Genomic DNA, 17,095 nt, shown 5'->3' on the forward strand with positions numbered 1-17,095 from the left:
TCTAATCTAACTTTTGCTCTATCATAATTAAACCAACAATTAAAATCGATAATACATATTACCGACAGAACAAAATCAATTGTCTTTAAAACATAACTTTTTACCATATAAAAATATATTACTCCACAAATATGTGCAAATATAAACTAGATCTATAATATAAATAAAAAAATCAAATCAATTATCTCTAAACGTTCATCTTTTAAATTATTTTAAATTATGTAATCAATTTGTGATCCCGTTGTATTTCTTTAATAAATAAAATATTTGTGTCTTATAAAATTTAAATTGCGGTTCTAAATACATCACCACATCTTGGGAAAATTTATAATAATTAATGTTATGATTATTTTAAATAATTTCATATCATATTTTAGGATGTCAAATATCACTTGATAAATGTACTACGTAATTGCGAAAAAATAAAACAATTTGGTTGTGTTTTTTCAAGTAGATCTGATTTAATTTTAATTTGTTTGGATTAAGCCAAGTGACAATCTAAAATCTATCCATTGATTTTCTTTTAAATTGGTGGGTCCAATATTTTTAACTATTAGATCAAATAAAAAAAATATGTGCTCCCACCTTCTCCACACCCTTCCCTGGTACGGACGTACTCTCCTCATCTCCTCTTTCCTTGCCTACTCTCTTAGGAAAAAAATCTTCAAATTTCTAAACCATTAGATTTATCTCAAAATTTACCAATTAAATTTGTAAACAATAAATATATTGCCCGCGCATTTGCGCGGGTTACCTTCCTAGTTATATTAAATCCTCTTATTTCACCATTGAAAATATGAAGAAAACATAATCATTGGTTGAGTCCTAGGCTAAGATAATTTCGAGCTTCGTCACTGTCGCTATACTTGCCAATTCAAATGTCTTCATTTACTTTTTAAAAACATTTTGCTATCTAAATTCGCGTTCCACGAATACACAACATTCAAGTCTCAAGTCTCAACATGAGATTACACAGAAAGAACCCAATATTATTCTTTTTATCTAAAAGGAAAAAAAAAAGCTGTTGTATGTATCATATGCAGATCGATGGACACGTATTAAGCTAGCATGGAAATGGCATGTTTCGAAAAGAGTAGTTAGCTTTCTGTTCAAAAGAGATAGTCAGATAGAGGATATGATGAGCTTTGCTAATTGCCGCACGATGGCAAACCAAGAAACAGATTGCAGCTAGCAGCAGCAAGCGACGGCCGACGCGCGCCGACCCTAACCTCCACCGCTACGAAACCGCGCGCGCGCGCGCATGCAGAAAAACCGGCGTGCCTGCCAACCCAACCAACCACTACTATGCACGCATGACGCCATCGTTGCTCGCGAGTGTGCTCACTGTCACATCACATCGATCATTGATTTCACTTTGATTCCTCGTCTCTTCTCCTCCTCTATATAAACGACGCCGCGCGCGCGGGCTCGCCGCGGCGGCCATGGAGGAGTTCCAAGAAGCCGACGTCCTCTGGCCGGACCACCACCAGCACCTCCGCCGCGACGACGACGCCCGCCGCCGCCGCCACCAGGAGCAGCAGCATGGTGGCGTGGACGACGCCGACGACTCGCGTGGCGGCACTGGCACGCCGTCGGCGCCCGTGGGCATCCCGGTGACAAGGGCGCCGACGACGCGGAGGATCAGCCACGGGAGCACGGCGCCGGCGGCGGCGTTCGTGCCGCCGCACGAGCTGGTGGCGGCGAGGGCGCGGCGGTGCTCGGAGGAGAGGGCGGCGTTCTCGGTGTGCGTGGGGAACGGGCGCACGCTCAAGGGCCGCGACCTCCGCGACGTCCGCACCGCCGTGCTCCGCATGACCGGCTTCCTCGAGACCTGATCGAACACCTCGCGACTCTTCTTCTCTTCTTTTCTGTTCTTTCTTCTTTTTTGAAAGAACTCCTGAACCGCGCGTGACTAGCTAGCTTGCCTATGAATTTGTGCTTAGTTTACCTATGTAATTCTAGCGAAAATTAATCTGGACTTTCCAAAGTTTGCTAAAGAACGATGAACCGCGAACGAATTCGCGACCAATTCTCATTTCTCAGAAGGCGTCTTAATTTAATTTGTCAGAAAAATGAGATGAATTCTTAGCTTGGTCAGTCCTCTCAGCGACTGCGACACTGCCCAAATGGTTCCAAAACGCCGCGTCAGATGTACTGTGTTGACAAGAGCATTTCTTTTTAAAATTTCCTGTCTTCGTCTAATCTTTTGTACGTTACTCAAGTGGTTTCGTGATCTGCTCAGCTGTATCCTGCAGAAAGTCTACGTGATGCACCATTTGTTTTTTTTTATTTGCGCACGGCTAGCATGATTAGTCGCATGTATATACTCTTTTGTCCAAGAGTTTTTATTGGATAAAACACATAGTACTACGAATCTAGATTGTCTATTCAGATTTGTAATACTACGATGTATTTTATTTAATCAAAATTTTTTATATTTTAGAACGAAAAAAAGTACCTTCCAATGATGGCCAAATTTTTTGCGATTAGAGAGGGGGAGACGTGTGAAGTGTAGAGACTTGGGGAGCGATCTAATCCTTGTCCTGATCATCATCAGTCGGCACCTGGTTACGTAGGCAATCTATGTGCTGATTAGCTCCTGAATCCTAAAATTAGTTAACCGGTGGGCTGAAATGAAGCATCTCACTAGCTACGCCATGGCGTACCATTCCGGAAATTAACTTCTCGTTAAATATGAAACTGAAGCATCATCACTACATCATGACTGGCAGGGACAAATTGCCATCAAAATTTCCTTTCTACCGCTGGTTGGTTATTCTAAATGTTGGGTCATGATGTCGTAGTGAATAAGCACTAGTGCATGGTTGGGTAGCTTCTGAACTTTTTGTCCTACCTTTCTCAAGCAAATGCGTGTCATGTATGTTGGATGAGGAGGCAGAAAAATCATACAAAAGCAAATTAAAAGTTCATGTATCACTCACGCGCTCCATTATAAACTGTAACTGTAGTTGGCCAGTTGATTTGTGTGTCGTAGGTCTTGGTGAATACTACGGTCGTTTCCACTTTCCACTGCCGCCAATGGCTTCGCTGTGCTTAAAAAACTTAACATGCGCTGGATGTCATTGTTGGCAATCACTTCCCTCCCCGTCAAGATAAGATCAAATCAAAAGGATTCACCAAGATGTTACAGATCTGTATTGGTTAAATATATATTACCTTTATATTTAATATATAACACCGTTAACTTTATAAATTATGTTTGATCATTCATATTATAAAAAATAATTTAAGTATATATATATATATATATATATATATATATATATATATATATATATATATATATATATATATATATATATTGTTGTGGTGGCTTGATTTATCACAACTTAAGTAAATTAAGTAAACATTTTAGCGTTACTTATATTTTTAATATTAGTACAAAATTTTCGAATTATAAGATGAATAGTCGAAGGTTATAATAAAAGTTAACAGTGTCACATATTAAAAAATGGAAAGAGTAATAACTTATCTGTGTTGCATCTGTCAAAAATATTATACTCAACGCATTGTAGGATAAGCTCAATGAAAAGAGAGAGAGAAAGAAAAAAAACTATAGTATTTAATCATGGGTATAATACTTTATGCATGAAGAGCTAAAGATCCTCACTCCCCAAAACAGGAAAAAACAACAGGAACTATAAGTTGACATGTTATATCTGGTATTGTGATTTAAGGCCATAATTCGAAGGCCTAAAGTGAACTTAGTCCTATTTCCCTGAGCTAGTAGCCCAGTGAATCCGTCGTTGCAGTCTGGTTTCACTGGGCCTCGTACACGGGCACTCCGCTCAGCACGGGCCAGCGCTCGCCGAAATCCACGCGACGCGAGCCCAGATTTCCTCGTGGCCTCGCCTCGTTTTCGCGCACGGTTCGGCCCAACAACACCCGCGACGCCGACGTCCTGGGCCGCGAGGGGTGAGGAGACCATGGGCATGGCCCAGGCGCCTTGCGGTGGCCGGTGGCCTTCTCATGGGCCGTCGCCTTCTCGTCATTGAATTTTTTTTATTTATACATTTTTTTATTAAAATATTTAAAAAATAATTTTTTTTTGAAAATTTACAAATCTAATCGCCTGCCGCCCTTTGGGAGGGCGATTTTTACAGAGGGCGGCCAGGGACCTAAATACAAATTTTTCAGCACAACTTGTTAGCTATATGATTTTACAATTTAAAATTATATTATATAAAATCAGATGAAATAAAACTTTATATCAAAATTGTAGATTTCAAGGATATCTACAACTTTGTAGTTAACAACTTTTTCATTTAAGATGTTTTAGATATCCAAATATTCGTTACAATATATAAAACACATTTTAAAAAAATCTCAGATCAACATTTCAAACGACATTTGATGGAGATAAACTTTATATAAAAGTTGTAGATCTTGATGAGATCTATAACTTTGTAGTTTATCAGTTTTCCATTTAAAATCATTTAGAGTATCGAATAAGCATTATTAGTTTTTAAGCAATTAAAACTGATGAAAAGGGTTTAAACACAAATAAAAATTTTGCATTTAGGTCCCTGCCGCCCTCGCCCTTCTTGAGAGCGGCACGCGATTAGATTTGTAAATTTTTAAAACAAAAAATTATTTTTGTAAATATTTCAATAAAAAAATGTATAAATAAAAAAAATTCCTCGTCATTCACCGCCGACCGCTCTGCAAGAGAGCCGAGCCGACAGATCATCGGAGGCGGCGGCGGCGGCGGCGGCGGAGGCATCTGCTCGCGCGGTGAGTTCCCCCAAATCTCTCCGTATCACGCCCGGTTTCTTTTGTATCTTTTGGTGATTGTAATTATCATCTGTAATACTAACACTTATCGAAGAGAAAAAAACAAGTTCGTTCTGGCCAAATCAGTAGAAGTGAAAAATGGTAACTTCAGAAAAATCGAATGAGAAAGTCTTCTCTAATTTTAATTTTTTAGGGCTTGTGCCATCGCCTGGGCTTGGATTAAAACACATAAGCATATAAATACCATGGACTGCCTTTGTTTGCCTTGAGCATTATGTTGGGTGGTGAGACAGCAAATGACAAGCTCTTCCTCCATATCATGGCAGTGAATCTACTTATTTTGTTATATCCTTTTCGTTATTAGAAAAAACATGTCATTCAACTAACTAGTAGAACAGAAGCATATGATTTTCTAACTGCATTTACTTCGTCATGATGTAGTTTTAGACTATAAATTTGTCACTAAAAGAGTCTAGTTTTAAAGTGGTTCACTAAACATCGTTAATACCACTTTATCATTTTCTTCTCATTTTTAATCAACGAGCCAATAATACATCTTGTCCTTCTCTTTTTCCCTATAGTTTTCTCTCCGTATTAATGAAGAACACATTAGTCTTTTACGGAGTAAACATCTTACTTAATGTCTTTGACTAGCTAAAATTATTATCTTTTAAGAGACAGATGGAGTATAAAAGATTTGTTCCATTTGTGCATTCGTATACAATTTACCCCTTTTAACATGCCGTTAAATTATGCGCTTGTTAAATAGGACATGATACCTAACATAGAGACGTGTGATCTGAAGGTGGCCTTGTTCACTTGTAGTAATCCTGAAATCATCTGTGACACAGGCTTGGCTCCCTGTTTGGTGAAAACCGGAATGGTGCTGCCTCTGAATGAAGTTGAATTGTCTTCGCTCCATTGAACCAAACCATACGACTACATGTACCATTCAAGCTGTCAATATAGTTGAATCCATACGCCATTGTAGAAACTAGAAAGTAGAAACCAATATATGTCCTTTGCTCAGGGAATGTCTCTCAGGAAATGGATGCCTAGCTTATTCAGCCCCTCTCTTGGTCCCAGGTTCTGATGGTCCTACCTCTTTTTTGTCAATGGGTGGTGGTGAGTCCCTATTCCACAAATGTCACAAGAAATGGAATTCACTTCTCTCGTGAGCTGCCCTTGGGACAACTTGAGCCAAAAAGGGCGTCTTTTTCACTCCATCTATGGCACGGTAAGTCCTCATCACGCATCAAATTTGTTTGACAAAAGATGAAGTAAAAATTTCCAACTTGTGGCATCCGATTTTATCATCATACGTCATAGTAGTAGCCAGGACAGCTTCAGGCGAACGGCGTGCCACTCCATTACTACGGGGGTACACATGCTGCTTTAACTGCTCTTTTTTTGGCATGTAGAATTGTAGAAACAATCAGCAGCATTGGATTCTTCAGTGCTAGATGGATAGCGAGGTCGGGACTCGTGAGCCGGTGAATCTATAGCAGCATGCAGCTGTTGGAATAGAGTGAGATCATAGCTGAAAGAAGAACCTGGTGCTAGATATTTTTTTTTGGTCGTCAGAAAGGCATCTGGTTCTGGTCCTCCACCTGCATGGTCCAATGAGAGAGGAAGAACGAGAACCAAAAAAAAAATCAAGTCAATAAATCCATAGATGCATGATAGGTGAGCTTCACAAGAACACACACTATCCTGGAGACGCAAGAAAGTGAAGGATGAGGATGGGTACAGCAAAAAACCGTGTGCAGTCCACTACAGGCACGATGCTTTCTCTCTACGCTTTGGCTGCCAATTTGCTTAGCCCACTGAGAATTTCCATTGCCAATTGGCACCAAATTCAGACTGTTCAGGCAGTACAGACGACAAGAGAAACAGTGTGGCAAGCAAGATGAGCAGTGATAGCTAGTGTTCAGAACAAAGGAAATGTTTGTGAGCAGTGATGAGTATCACATACTTGTTGGGAGCTATTGAGAGTCAATGAGAGCTGGCCAGGTAGGCCATCTAATAACTGAAGAGTGTGTGACCGAGCTGAGTGTGGACAGCGAGTGTGGTCCGGATGGAGCAGCCTAGCCAAGGTGCAGGTTAGATGTAGAAATGTGCAACCTGTAGAAATGTGTGGTTGCACAGTTGGTTTCTTGGTGGTCAAAGAAGTTTTAATGGCCCCAAATTAGCTCACAACACCCAAATTATTAGCTCACAACACAAAGGCCAGGCTAATCTCTCCCTTTCCTTTTTCTTGTTCCAAGTGGGAACACCACCATTGGCCTGGTTTTCGACTCATTAGAACTTACGGAATCTGTGGAAAGAAACGTAGGTTGGACCCACCATGAACGAATGCAAGATTTGCATGATTTCCTAAGAGCAAGTGTAATATAAGAAGGCTAAATGCTGAGGTGGATGACAAGCAGGCTTAGACATAGGAACCAAAAAAATCTGTGAGACAGACAGATGAATCATATATTTATAGTAAAAAGTTAACCACTATATGACAGCTAACCGTATTATTATTCTTGCTCTAACTCTGGAATCCCTCTTGGCATAGTTAGGCGGGTCCCTAGTTGGAACCGTGGAATTTTCTCCGTCAATATGGAATTGAGCTGTATGATGAAATTTCTGCAAAAGTCTGCCTATTTGCCAAGGCACAAGTGTCATTGCAATCCCAGCTTTTTTTTCATTGAACAAATGAACACCCTTGCTTATGCATATATGGCGACAAGGGTGGAAACAAAGGCTTTAACATGTTCTGACTAGATCTTCTTGACTTCATCGTCATATAATGTTTGCTTGTTTGGATTTATTTACCTGTTAAAAAGTCTAAGCCTAAAAAGAAAATCTCTCCTCCTTATAAAGTATAAGGCACAACTGATTTTTTTATATTTCCTAATATAAGACGTAGAGTGTGTTTAGTTCCTAGCCATACTTTGTCACCATTTGTCAACAAATATTACCACACTTACCTAAGTTGACGTGATCAAATTTTTTGCCACACTTTTCCGAGTCAATGATTTGTTGAAAAAGAATATTGCCCCAACTGTAGCTACAACCAAACAACTGTCAATGTGATCAAACATAGCTAACATTAGGTGTGTGACAAAAGTGTGGCTGGTAAATAAACACCCCCTTATATACATGCATAGCATATATCCTCTCCGTTAATTCATTTTTAAAATCTCCGCTCTTAAGATATTAGTCTTATTGAATACTTGTATTTATTCGAGTGATCTTAGTGTTAGAATTATTTGTCTTACATTTAGATGAGTACTTGTACTGTCATACACCTCACCCCGTTAGACCCGGGCTCATCCGCCAACTAATTCACTTCATACAAGCCAGCTTCTCTCCATGTTAGCCAAGGTAAGCAGCAGCTAAGTATTAATCGGACACAAATCGTACGTACCATTCGTATGTGTAGCAATATCCCATTTAGATAGAGGGAATAGGTAACTTTTTCATTTGGCCTGTGCAAAATCAGAAGCCACTCGATCCTCGCACAGTCGCACAAAAACAGCAACGAAGGCGACGTTACGCGGCGCGAGTGCGCGACGGACCGTCGTTTGACCAGGGTGGTGGCGTGGTGCTATGATGATTCCGATCCCCTCGTCTCCCCCTCCCGCTGGCCTCGCCCTCGCGCCCGCGTTGCTGGCTGGCACGGCAGCGACGCCGATACATGTCAAACCCGGTGGAAAGCGAGGCGATCGAGCTCGGCTTACGGCCTTTTTGACGGCGAGTGGCGTCGACCGCGCGCGCGCGGGCGGCGCTGGGATCAGGCTGGGACCCGGCGCGGATTCGGCCGAGATCTCCCGGTCTCGTTGCCTGCTGGCTGCTGCTGCATGGCGATTGGCGAGCGCGAGGCCACCGCCGCCGACCCGGCGGTCGATCGGTCGCTGCTGATGTCTCCTCGCCGAGCCGCCGTCTCGTGCCATCTGTCACGCCCCGGCTTTTTTTAAAAAAAACTTAAGCCAGCTTTTGCTGGTTTTATATTAAGGCTGTCTTTAGATCCAAGTTTACATTCAAACTTCAGTCTTTTTCCATCACATCAACCTATTATACACACACAACTTTTTAGTCACATCATCTTCAATTTTAACCAAAATACAAACTTTGCGCTGAACGAAACACAGTCTAAGCGAGTGAGGATCACCGAATGGTGGGGAAAAGAAAAAAAAAGAAAAACAGGAAAGGGGAACAGAGGGAGCAGAGAGCAGAAACTACAGAATCACACGAAGTCAGGAAGGTTACTGCACTATTCTCGCTAAACCTTTTGCCCCACATCTTGTCCATGTATTGTCGCCCCGGCTTTTACCGCGGTTTTCCGCGACATGTCACCTGTTTCGCCGGATTTTGTTAAAAAAAACGAGGAGGATTAGTCATCTGGAACTAAGAATTTTTGCGTGAATCCGTTTGTTTTTAGAGAAGAACACGCTGTTTGATTTAATCAGGGTTTTACCGAATCCGCTGCTACTAGTACCGTAGAAAGTGTAAAAGATGATGGTTGACTAGGCCTTACTTTGATCGAATCACGCAAAAAACGAGTGTCGACCGGTCGAGTGCGATCGTCTCATCTCATCTCGGTGAAATATGAGCCACTTGCAACGTATTCTCCCTTTCTGCCCTCTGTGATCTTCCTAGATTTATCAATTGTGGCCAGCAGCATCCTTTCACTTGCTTTCTATTGTTCCCCTTCTCGTTTTTGGGCTGCAAGTACGGGTGCGTTCGCGGGAGGAAGTTGGAACCTATCTCAGAGCACTGAAAACGGAGTGATCCATTAGCATGTAATTAATTAAGTATCAGCTATTTTTTAAAAAAATAATTAATTTGATTTTTAAGCAAATTTCATATATGAACTTTTTTTAAAAAAACACAACGTTTAACAGTTTAAAAAGCGTGCGCGCAACAAACGAAAGAGATGGGTTGGGAAAAGAGGTGCCGAACACACCCGTAATCGGTGTGCTCCCATTCTACGCCGTGGACTGGATATAATACTAACCAAATCAATGGTGCATTGAACCGGCCAGAATTTGCTCTCGTGGCCGTCAAAACTGGAACTGGATGCCCGGTTTCTTGGTTCATCTTTTCATCGTGCATCCAATTTGCATCCATCTAGAATCTGGGCTTTCTGGTCGATCTCTCGAGTATGCACGGTCGCTGTTCAATTTCCCTTTTAGTATACTTTAGTGCTCCGTGTATTGATATGTTACATTCATGCTGTTTTGCTACGGTACGGGTTGTCCTCACTAGCGCACTAATGCCGGAATTTAAAAAGGGATTAATTAACTTGCGGAGGCATGTCCGGAGAAGGCATTCATTCCATGATTAATCGTTACGAGCCCCACATTAGGACTCTCGAAAGTTTTTTTTTTAACAAAAAGGATTAATTTTTCCTAAGAAAGTGGATGTGACCGAGCTAATTTTGGCCCCTGCCTAGAGAGTTCCCACTTTCATCTCCCTTTCTTAAAATAATAATAATCTAAGCTCGATTTATAATCTAGAAGTTGTAGTAGTAAGAAACAGTCCAGTTCCCGTGTAATCCATGTAGTACTCATCACATTGGAGACGTAAAATACAAGGGAACATAAGAATGCCAAGTCCAAAATAAATATACTCCTAATCTCATAGTACTGCTAAAAAGAAAATTCATGGGTGTTACATCGGATATTTGACCGGATATTGAAAGGGTTTTCGGACACGAATGAAAAAACTAATTTCATAACTCGCCAAAAAAAACGCGAGACGAATCTTTTGAGCCTAATTAAACCGTCATTAGTACATGTGAGTTGTTGTAGCACTTATGGTTAATCATGGACTAACCAGGCTTAAAAGATTCGTCTCGCGATTCTCATATAAACTGTGGAGTTAGATTTTATTTTTATCTATATTTAATGCTTTATACCTGTGTCTAAAGATTTAATGTAAAGTTTTTTGAAAAAAGAAATTGATAACTAAACCCGGACTCACTACTGTGCTAGAAATTTCTCAGCGATAATGGGTTTCATACAGAAAAGAGAAAGGGAATTGACTTGGCACATACCAGCTTTCACAAAGTCCCATGATGAGCCAGAGAAAGCAGGGGCGTAGTACCACCGGTTTCCACCGTGACAGAGACCACTCCAAAACCTTTTTTCACTACCACTACACTCCTTGTCGTCGTTCTCGTCGTCGTCCTGCCGGTACGTGCATGGGCGTTGCACTGAAATTCCAGTGGCAGTAAAATCCATCTTACCTACTCCAATCCGGCAACCACACGGTTGCAGCAGGAAGGCAGGGGCAGGCTGGTACGAGGCGATGACTCATCACTTGACAGTGAGGATGAAGTCAGCACACGTAAAACAAAACAAAAAAATCATTAGCAGTTCTAATTACTACAAATCTGAAAGCATATTTTTTTCATATATTTCAAAGCAACTATTATATATTTTTCTTGAAACATGCCATTTCAATTTAAAAAACGTATTAACAGATATCATGGTAAATTTTGTACTAACTCTGTTCTTAAATGAATCTTGATAAGAAGTTGTTCAGATTCATTGGATTAGAATATACTCTATATTTAGTTCTGCATTTCTATATTTCGGAAAGTAAGAAGAAGCCATAATTCAGGGGAGGAAAGAAGGAAGCATTTTTTTTGTCCGGCCCACCACCCACGGAGGCGGCAGCAGCTGCTGCTGCTAGTGCTAGGCTGCTGACGGGGGTCAAGGCTGGAGGTTGCCCAAGTCAATGCTTGGCGCATTTCTTCAGCAAAGGCATCTTTCCACTTCTCCTTCCGTTTTGATATTTCTCTTTAGAAATTCGTTTGTTAGGTGAGAAAGATGTGGCTTTAATTTTTGAGTAATGACTTACTATAACTAGGGTATCTTGTTTTGCAACACCGTTTCGTTTATACTACTTGTGTCCTGTGTCGCCACCATGAAGTTTTACCTTCGATATTAATGGTCATTGTCGCTATGGCATCTTTGTTGCCATTGATCAGGGCAGCAATGTGCTATTTTCCATCTATTTTCTTTGGAAGAGTGATCATATTCAGGCTCTTATAAATGAGGTTATAGAGAAGTGTGTATTTTAAAATGTTGACACAACAAATTAAAAAAAATCAAACAGTAAAAAAAAACTAGACAAGTTAGAACAATAAGCCATTCAATAGCCATCACACTGTCATTTCTATTGTCCCGTACTAACCATGCCACCACAAAGACCCATAAGTGAGGAAACTTCTCACTGGTTGGCACTTGGCACGACATGAGTGAAGATGTATAGTATGTTGTCTGGTAGGTGATGAATAAAACAAGATATGTATTAGGACAAATAGATCATTTCACAACTAGTTGGATATTATTTTTCAAAAGACTTGACCAAATAGGAAATTTGAAGCAAAATTAAGAGGTAAAAAAAGAGAATTTCACACACGTAATTGTCTTTTAATAGAGTATATGATAAGAAAAAAAATCTTTAGTATGGAACGATCCAATTTCTTCTTTTGGTTTTCCTTCACTCTGTATATTGTGTTTTTCACCTGAAAAATTACAAGGAAAAAAATCTAATATCTCCTAAACTCTTTCAAAACAAGAGAATACCATTAATTTAAAAAAACATGAATTTACTTATAAAGAGGTGATATCACCTCTGTTTTTACTATATGGTACTGTTGATTTTTTTAACCATGTTTAATAATTTGTCTTATTCAAAATATTTAAGTAAATATTATTTTTGCCGTGGCTTGATTTATCAATAACAAATTTAAGTATCGCTTATTTTTTAACATTTACATAAAATTTTTAAATAAAATAAATAGTCAAAGTTTGTAACGAAAATCAACGGTGTTATATAATAAAACCCGTTAGGGGGTAATTTTTAAGGGAGCAATACAGTTTTACTACCACAATCGCACTATACTCCCACCAACCACAACAGAAACCTCAAAACAGACAATCCAGACTTATTATTAGAAGGTGAGATACAGAAACTGTCAAACTGAAAACCAGCAAAATAACCTGTGAGAGGAAAAATAAAACAACACACACACAGAGAGAAAATAACAGAGAGGCTGAGAGTCTGAGACAGTGAGACGACTTGAGTGTTGGAGTGTATTAAAGTGAATTGCCCGTCTTTTCCTATCAGCTTAGGCTTTTAGGTTGAACTGGTCGGTGCCTACAACTTAATATGGTATCAGAGCCAGAGGTCTCGAGTTCGAATCCTGGCTAGCGCGCAATTAAATAAAATAATTGCAGCCCACTCCAATATTCCACGCTTGAGACTTGAGGGGGTCTCGCGTGAGGGGGAGTGTTGGAGTGTATTAAAGTGAACTGCCCGAATTTTCCTATCAGATTAGGCTTTTGGGTTGAACTGGTCGGTGCCTACAACTTAATATTGAGCACCAGCCAACTGAAGTCCCCCGCTAACCAAGTCGCATCAAACATTTCAACTCTACTACCCTCCTCCCCTCCTCTCTCTCCGCCTTCTTATTCCCACGCTTCTCCGGTTACCGCTCCTCCTCTCGCCTCGCGTCTCCTGCAATGGAAGTTGCTGCTCGGAAGCAACAACTCCTCCTCCTCCCGTCCATGGCGCACGACCCAAACTCCCCGTCCTCCTCCACCTCCTCCTCCTCCCCATCCTCCGCCGCCGCCGCCGCCTCCTCTTCGCCGTCGTCCCACCGCCCGCCGCCGCCGCCGCCGTCGTCGTCGTCACAACCCGCCCTCCCGCCTTCCCCGAGGACCGTCGTCCCGCGCACCATCGACACCACCCCGTTCCCCACCACCTTCGTCCAGGCCGACACCGCCTCCTTCAAGCAGGTCGTCCAGATGCTCACCGGCTCCGACACCACGCCGCCGTCACAGAGGCCGCCGGCCAAGAGCAACCACCACCAGCACCACCACAGCGGCGCGCCATGCCGGCCCAAGAAGCAGGCGTTCAAGCTGTACGAGCGCCGGAGCGGCGTCCACAAGAACTTCAAGATGATCGCGCCGCTGGCGATGGCGGCGGCCGCGGCCGCGGGGGCGTCGTCGTCGCCGAGGAAGGCGGCGCAGCACCAGCAGCAGGAGGCGCTGTCGCCGAGCGTGCTCGACTTCCCGTCGCTGGCGCTCAGCCCCGTCACGCCGCTCGTGGCCGACCCCTTCAACCGGTCACCGGCGTCGGCGTCGTCGTCGGCGTCACCGGAGGAGGAGGCCGCGGCCATCGCGCAGAAGGGGTTCTTCCTCCACCCGTCGCCGAGGAGCGCCGAGCCGCCTCGCCTCCTGCCGCTGTTCCCCGTCACGTCCCCGAGGGTAGCCTCCTCCTCCTCCTCCTCCGCCGCCGCCGCCGTCGCCGTCGCCTCGCCGTCGTTCGAGTGATCGAGCTATGCACGTCGGCGACGCGCGTCGCGCTGCTTAGATTATTTATGATATGAGCACTGCTCGGCAGTATGTACTGTTCGTACTCGTTCTTGGTGCTTAATTGCTGTAATTTTTTTCTCACTTCATTGAGCGATTTGCTCGCGAAGAAACAACGGAAAAGAAACACATCTTGATCGTCAGTTCTAACTGTGCCTAATTTAGCCTGTGTTTACGCCATTAATTTCTGCTGATTTCATTTGGTTGCTTCCTTCGACTCATTTTCTCCTCTCATGAAAGGAACACGTCTCTGACTCTGATCTCGCTTCATCACCTGGTAAGATGCTATCTAATTCTTGCACTTCTTCTTTTTTTCGCTCATCTTTCAACTGCAAAAGATTCCTTCTTGCAGTTTTTGGATGACCTCCAAATCTTGTTGTCTGATGCAACAAGGAACGCTTACACCGAAGTGCACAACAAGCGGCAACAACTGCGATGAAATTTCTGCCAAGTCTAAATTATTTAGACAAAGAGTAATACACTACTATCATGCAAGTCTGAAAAGGATAAAAGCTCAATACTGCAGTGCTAAAAAAATCTTTATCTTTTTTCCTGAACTTTTTACTGCACTTCAATTTTCCGGTCACTGAAGAGTTTTTTGACGGTTTTTTACTTGCCCATGCTGCATTACAGCATTACTCATTTACTGTGGGTCAGGAAATGGCTTTCGTTTTCATGTATCGCCATCATCCAACAGTGGTTGGACTGACCATTTTGACCAGTATGCCACTGGAATTGTGGTGCGCCGGCGACTCGCGACTGATGGCCGGCATTCCAACCTTCCGGTGGCCTCTAGTGGAGAAAAAGCAGTAGGCAGGCAGCCAGACTCAATGGTGATGTGCATGGCATATGGTATGGGCACAAAGCTCTAATCCTCACACAAGCTGAAGAATATTACAATTATCCAAAAAAGTTAAAAAAAATTCCTTTCAAAAAAAAGTTTAAAACAAATCCTCATGGTTCACTCAAAAACCACCCCTTCATTAAAAAAAACCTCAAAAACCACCCCATGCCTTATATATGGATCAGAGTTGTGTGCTCGGCCCCAGACAGAAAACAGAACTTAAATAAACGAATGAAGAAGTACAGATAATTTCATTTATACGTAAAATATAAATTTTAAAACTTAACTTTGAAATCTATTTTTAATGTTGGTCTATAGATATTAAAGTTTTACTAATAAATTATAATTGGTTGCTCCTTCATTCTCTTTATTCTTCCGCGACTTAGCAGACATAGCTGAGACAATTAGAGCTGTTGAGGGGGTGTCCCACTAGTTGACCGCTTTTAGGAGCTGTCCAGAGCTGAGTGGAGTGGAAAACAAAAAGAGAGAGAGAGGGGGAAAAGCAAAACAACATATTTATAAATGAAAAATAATTTATAAATAAATTTTTTATATACGTATTCTTAACGACGTAAAAGTAAAGGCTACAAAATAAACTACCATGAAAAACTCTTAAAATCAATTTCGAATTTAAAGTTAAAAATTTAAATTTTTGCTGATAAATATAAGCATAATCGAAAAGAAAAAGATGACGCCGGAAGATACCCCACCACGCACAACTTTTCTCACGACTCGTCTTCTCTTCCTCACCTCGCGTCGACGGTCGATCCCTTTACAACGACCCGCGTGACTCACTCGCGTCGCTTCGCTCGCACTGGCAGCCTCGGACTCGTCAAAATGTTCGTGCATCTCACCAATTTACCTGCAATTTTAAATCTTTAGCTGCCTTCTGCCGACCTCGAGTACCATTTCATCTCCTATAGCTCATTCATTTCCTCGCGAGCTTAATTAATTAGGACAGAAATATTTGCAGCTCCGATTAAATGCATATCGTTTTCGGTAGGGATAGCATGTGGATGGAGCTATGCTCTTTTCGCTCTCATATCGTGCAGGTTAGTCAACATGGCGAAACTGAAATCAGTGGAAGCATCTGCGATGATCCTCTTTAATTGTGTGTGTGTGTTTGAGCACAAGTCACTAATCACTCGGTGGTGTAGCTTTAGAACAGTTTCAACCCTTCACCTTAGCTAATTTCTATAACATCAAACATAATATCACATAATAAAAAGCTAAAGTTGCAAGAGAGTTAACGAGAGGAAAAAATAATCAAGAAACCATTTATCATGCACGAAACTAGTTCTATACATGAACCAAAATGAAAAGATGATAGATGAATGAAATGAGAGAAAAGAGATGATAGGGTGAGAATTTATTTTGAAGAAAACACCCATTAAATCCATTAAATACATGAAGACGGAAGAACTTCATCTCACGTCTTAGAGACGGGGACCAGCTTGCCGTCACCCATAATGAGCTTCAAGAGCTCGCCTCTTCTCACTTTGGCGCCATCATGGGGACGTGCGTTGAGCGCGAGCTCGCTCTTGATCTCCACTCCCTCGGCCTCTGTCTGGTGCAGCTTGGGGAGCTGGACTGCCCCTTCTCGGAGGAGGAGGTGTGGGCGGTGGTTAAGTCTTTGCCTTCTGACAAGGCGCCTGGTCCCGATGGGTTCACGGGTCAGTTCTACAAGACTTGCTGGCCAGTGATCAAGTCAGTGGTTTTGGTGGCTCTCAACTCCCTCTTCTTGGCTAACGGCCAGGGTTTCTCCTCCCTCAATGATGCCCTCATCTCTCTCCTTCCTAAGAAAGATGAGGCCGTTGACGTTCGAGATTTCCGTCCGATTAGCCTCATTCACAGCTTTGGGAAGTTGTTCTCTAAGATTATGGCCTCCCGTCTTTCTCCTCTCCTCGACGGGCTTGTGGAGGCCAATCAAAGTGTCTTCGTCGCCGATCTCTTCATGACAACTTTTGCTATGTCCAGCTCGTGGCAAGGGCTCTCCATGCCAGACGCACTCCCCGCCTTCTTCTCAAGATGGACATTGCGAAGGCTTTTGACACGGTCAGCTGGCCGTTCTTGCTTGAGGTGCTTGCCCATCTAGGGTTCAGTCAGTGCTGGCGTG

At 42.3% G+C, this 17,095-nt stretch overlaps 2 protein-coding genes across 2 annotated transcripts; both read left to right on the top strand.

The window, feature by feature from the left end:
- The first annotated feature begins 1,146 nt into the window (after positions 1 to 1,146).
- On the top strand, positions 1,147 to 2,292 carry LOC4339336 (protein S40-1). Its single transcript, XM_015783177.3, has one exon. It carries the CDS (start codon positions 1,443 to 1,445, stop codon positions 1,833 to 1,835), a length of 393 nt encoding a protein of 130 aa, XP_015638663.1. The 5' UTR covers positions 1,147 to 1,442; the 3' UTR covers positions 1,836 to 2,292.
- Positions 2,293 to 13,223: 10,931 nt separating this feature from the next.
- On the top strand, positions 13,224 to 14,278 carry LOC4339337 (VQ motif-containing protein 4). Its single transcript, XM_015782442.3, has one exon. It carries the CDS (start codon positions 13,284 to 13,286, stop codon positions 14,094 to 14,096), a length of 813 nt encoding a protein of 270 aa, XP_015637928.1. The 5' UTR covers positions 13,224 to 13,283; the 3' UTR covers positions 14,097 to 14,278.
- The last annotated feature ends 2,817 nt before the right edge of the window (positions 14,279 to 17,095 follow it).

This window comes from Oryza sativa, chromosome 5 (assembly GCF_034140825.1).
Source record: "Oryza sativa Japonica Group chromosome 5, ASM3414082v1".
NCBI classification, from domain to species: domain Eukaryota; kingdom Viridiplantae; phylum Streptophyta; class Magnoliopsida; order Poales; family Poaceae; genus Oryza; species Oryza sativa.

What these genes read in the sequence shown, in the direction of transcription:
- LOC4339336 (XM_015783177.3), top strand. Translation starts at nt 1,443, where the DNA reads ATGGAGGAGTTCCAAGAAGCCGACGTCCTCTGGCCGGACCACCACCAG.
- LOC4339337 (XM_015782442.3), top strand. Translation starts at nt 13,284, where the DNA reads ATGGAAGTTGCTGCTCGGAAGCAACAACTCCTCCTCCTCCCGTCCATG.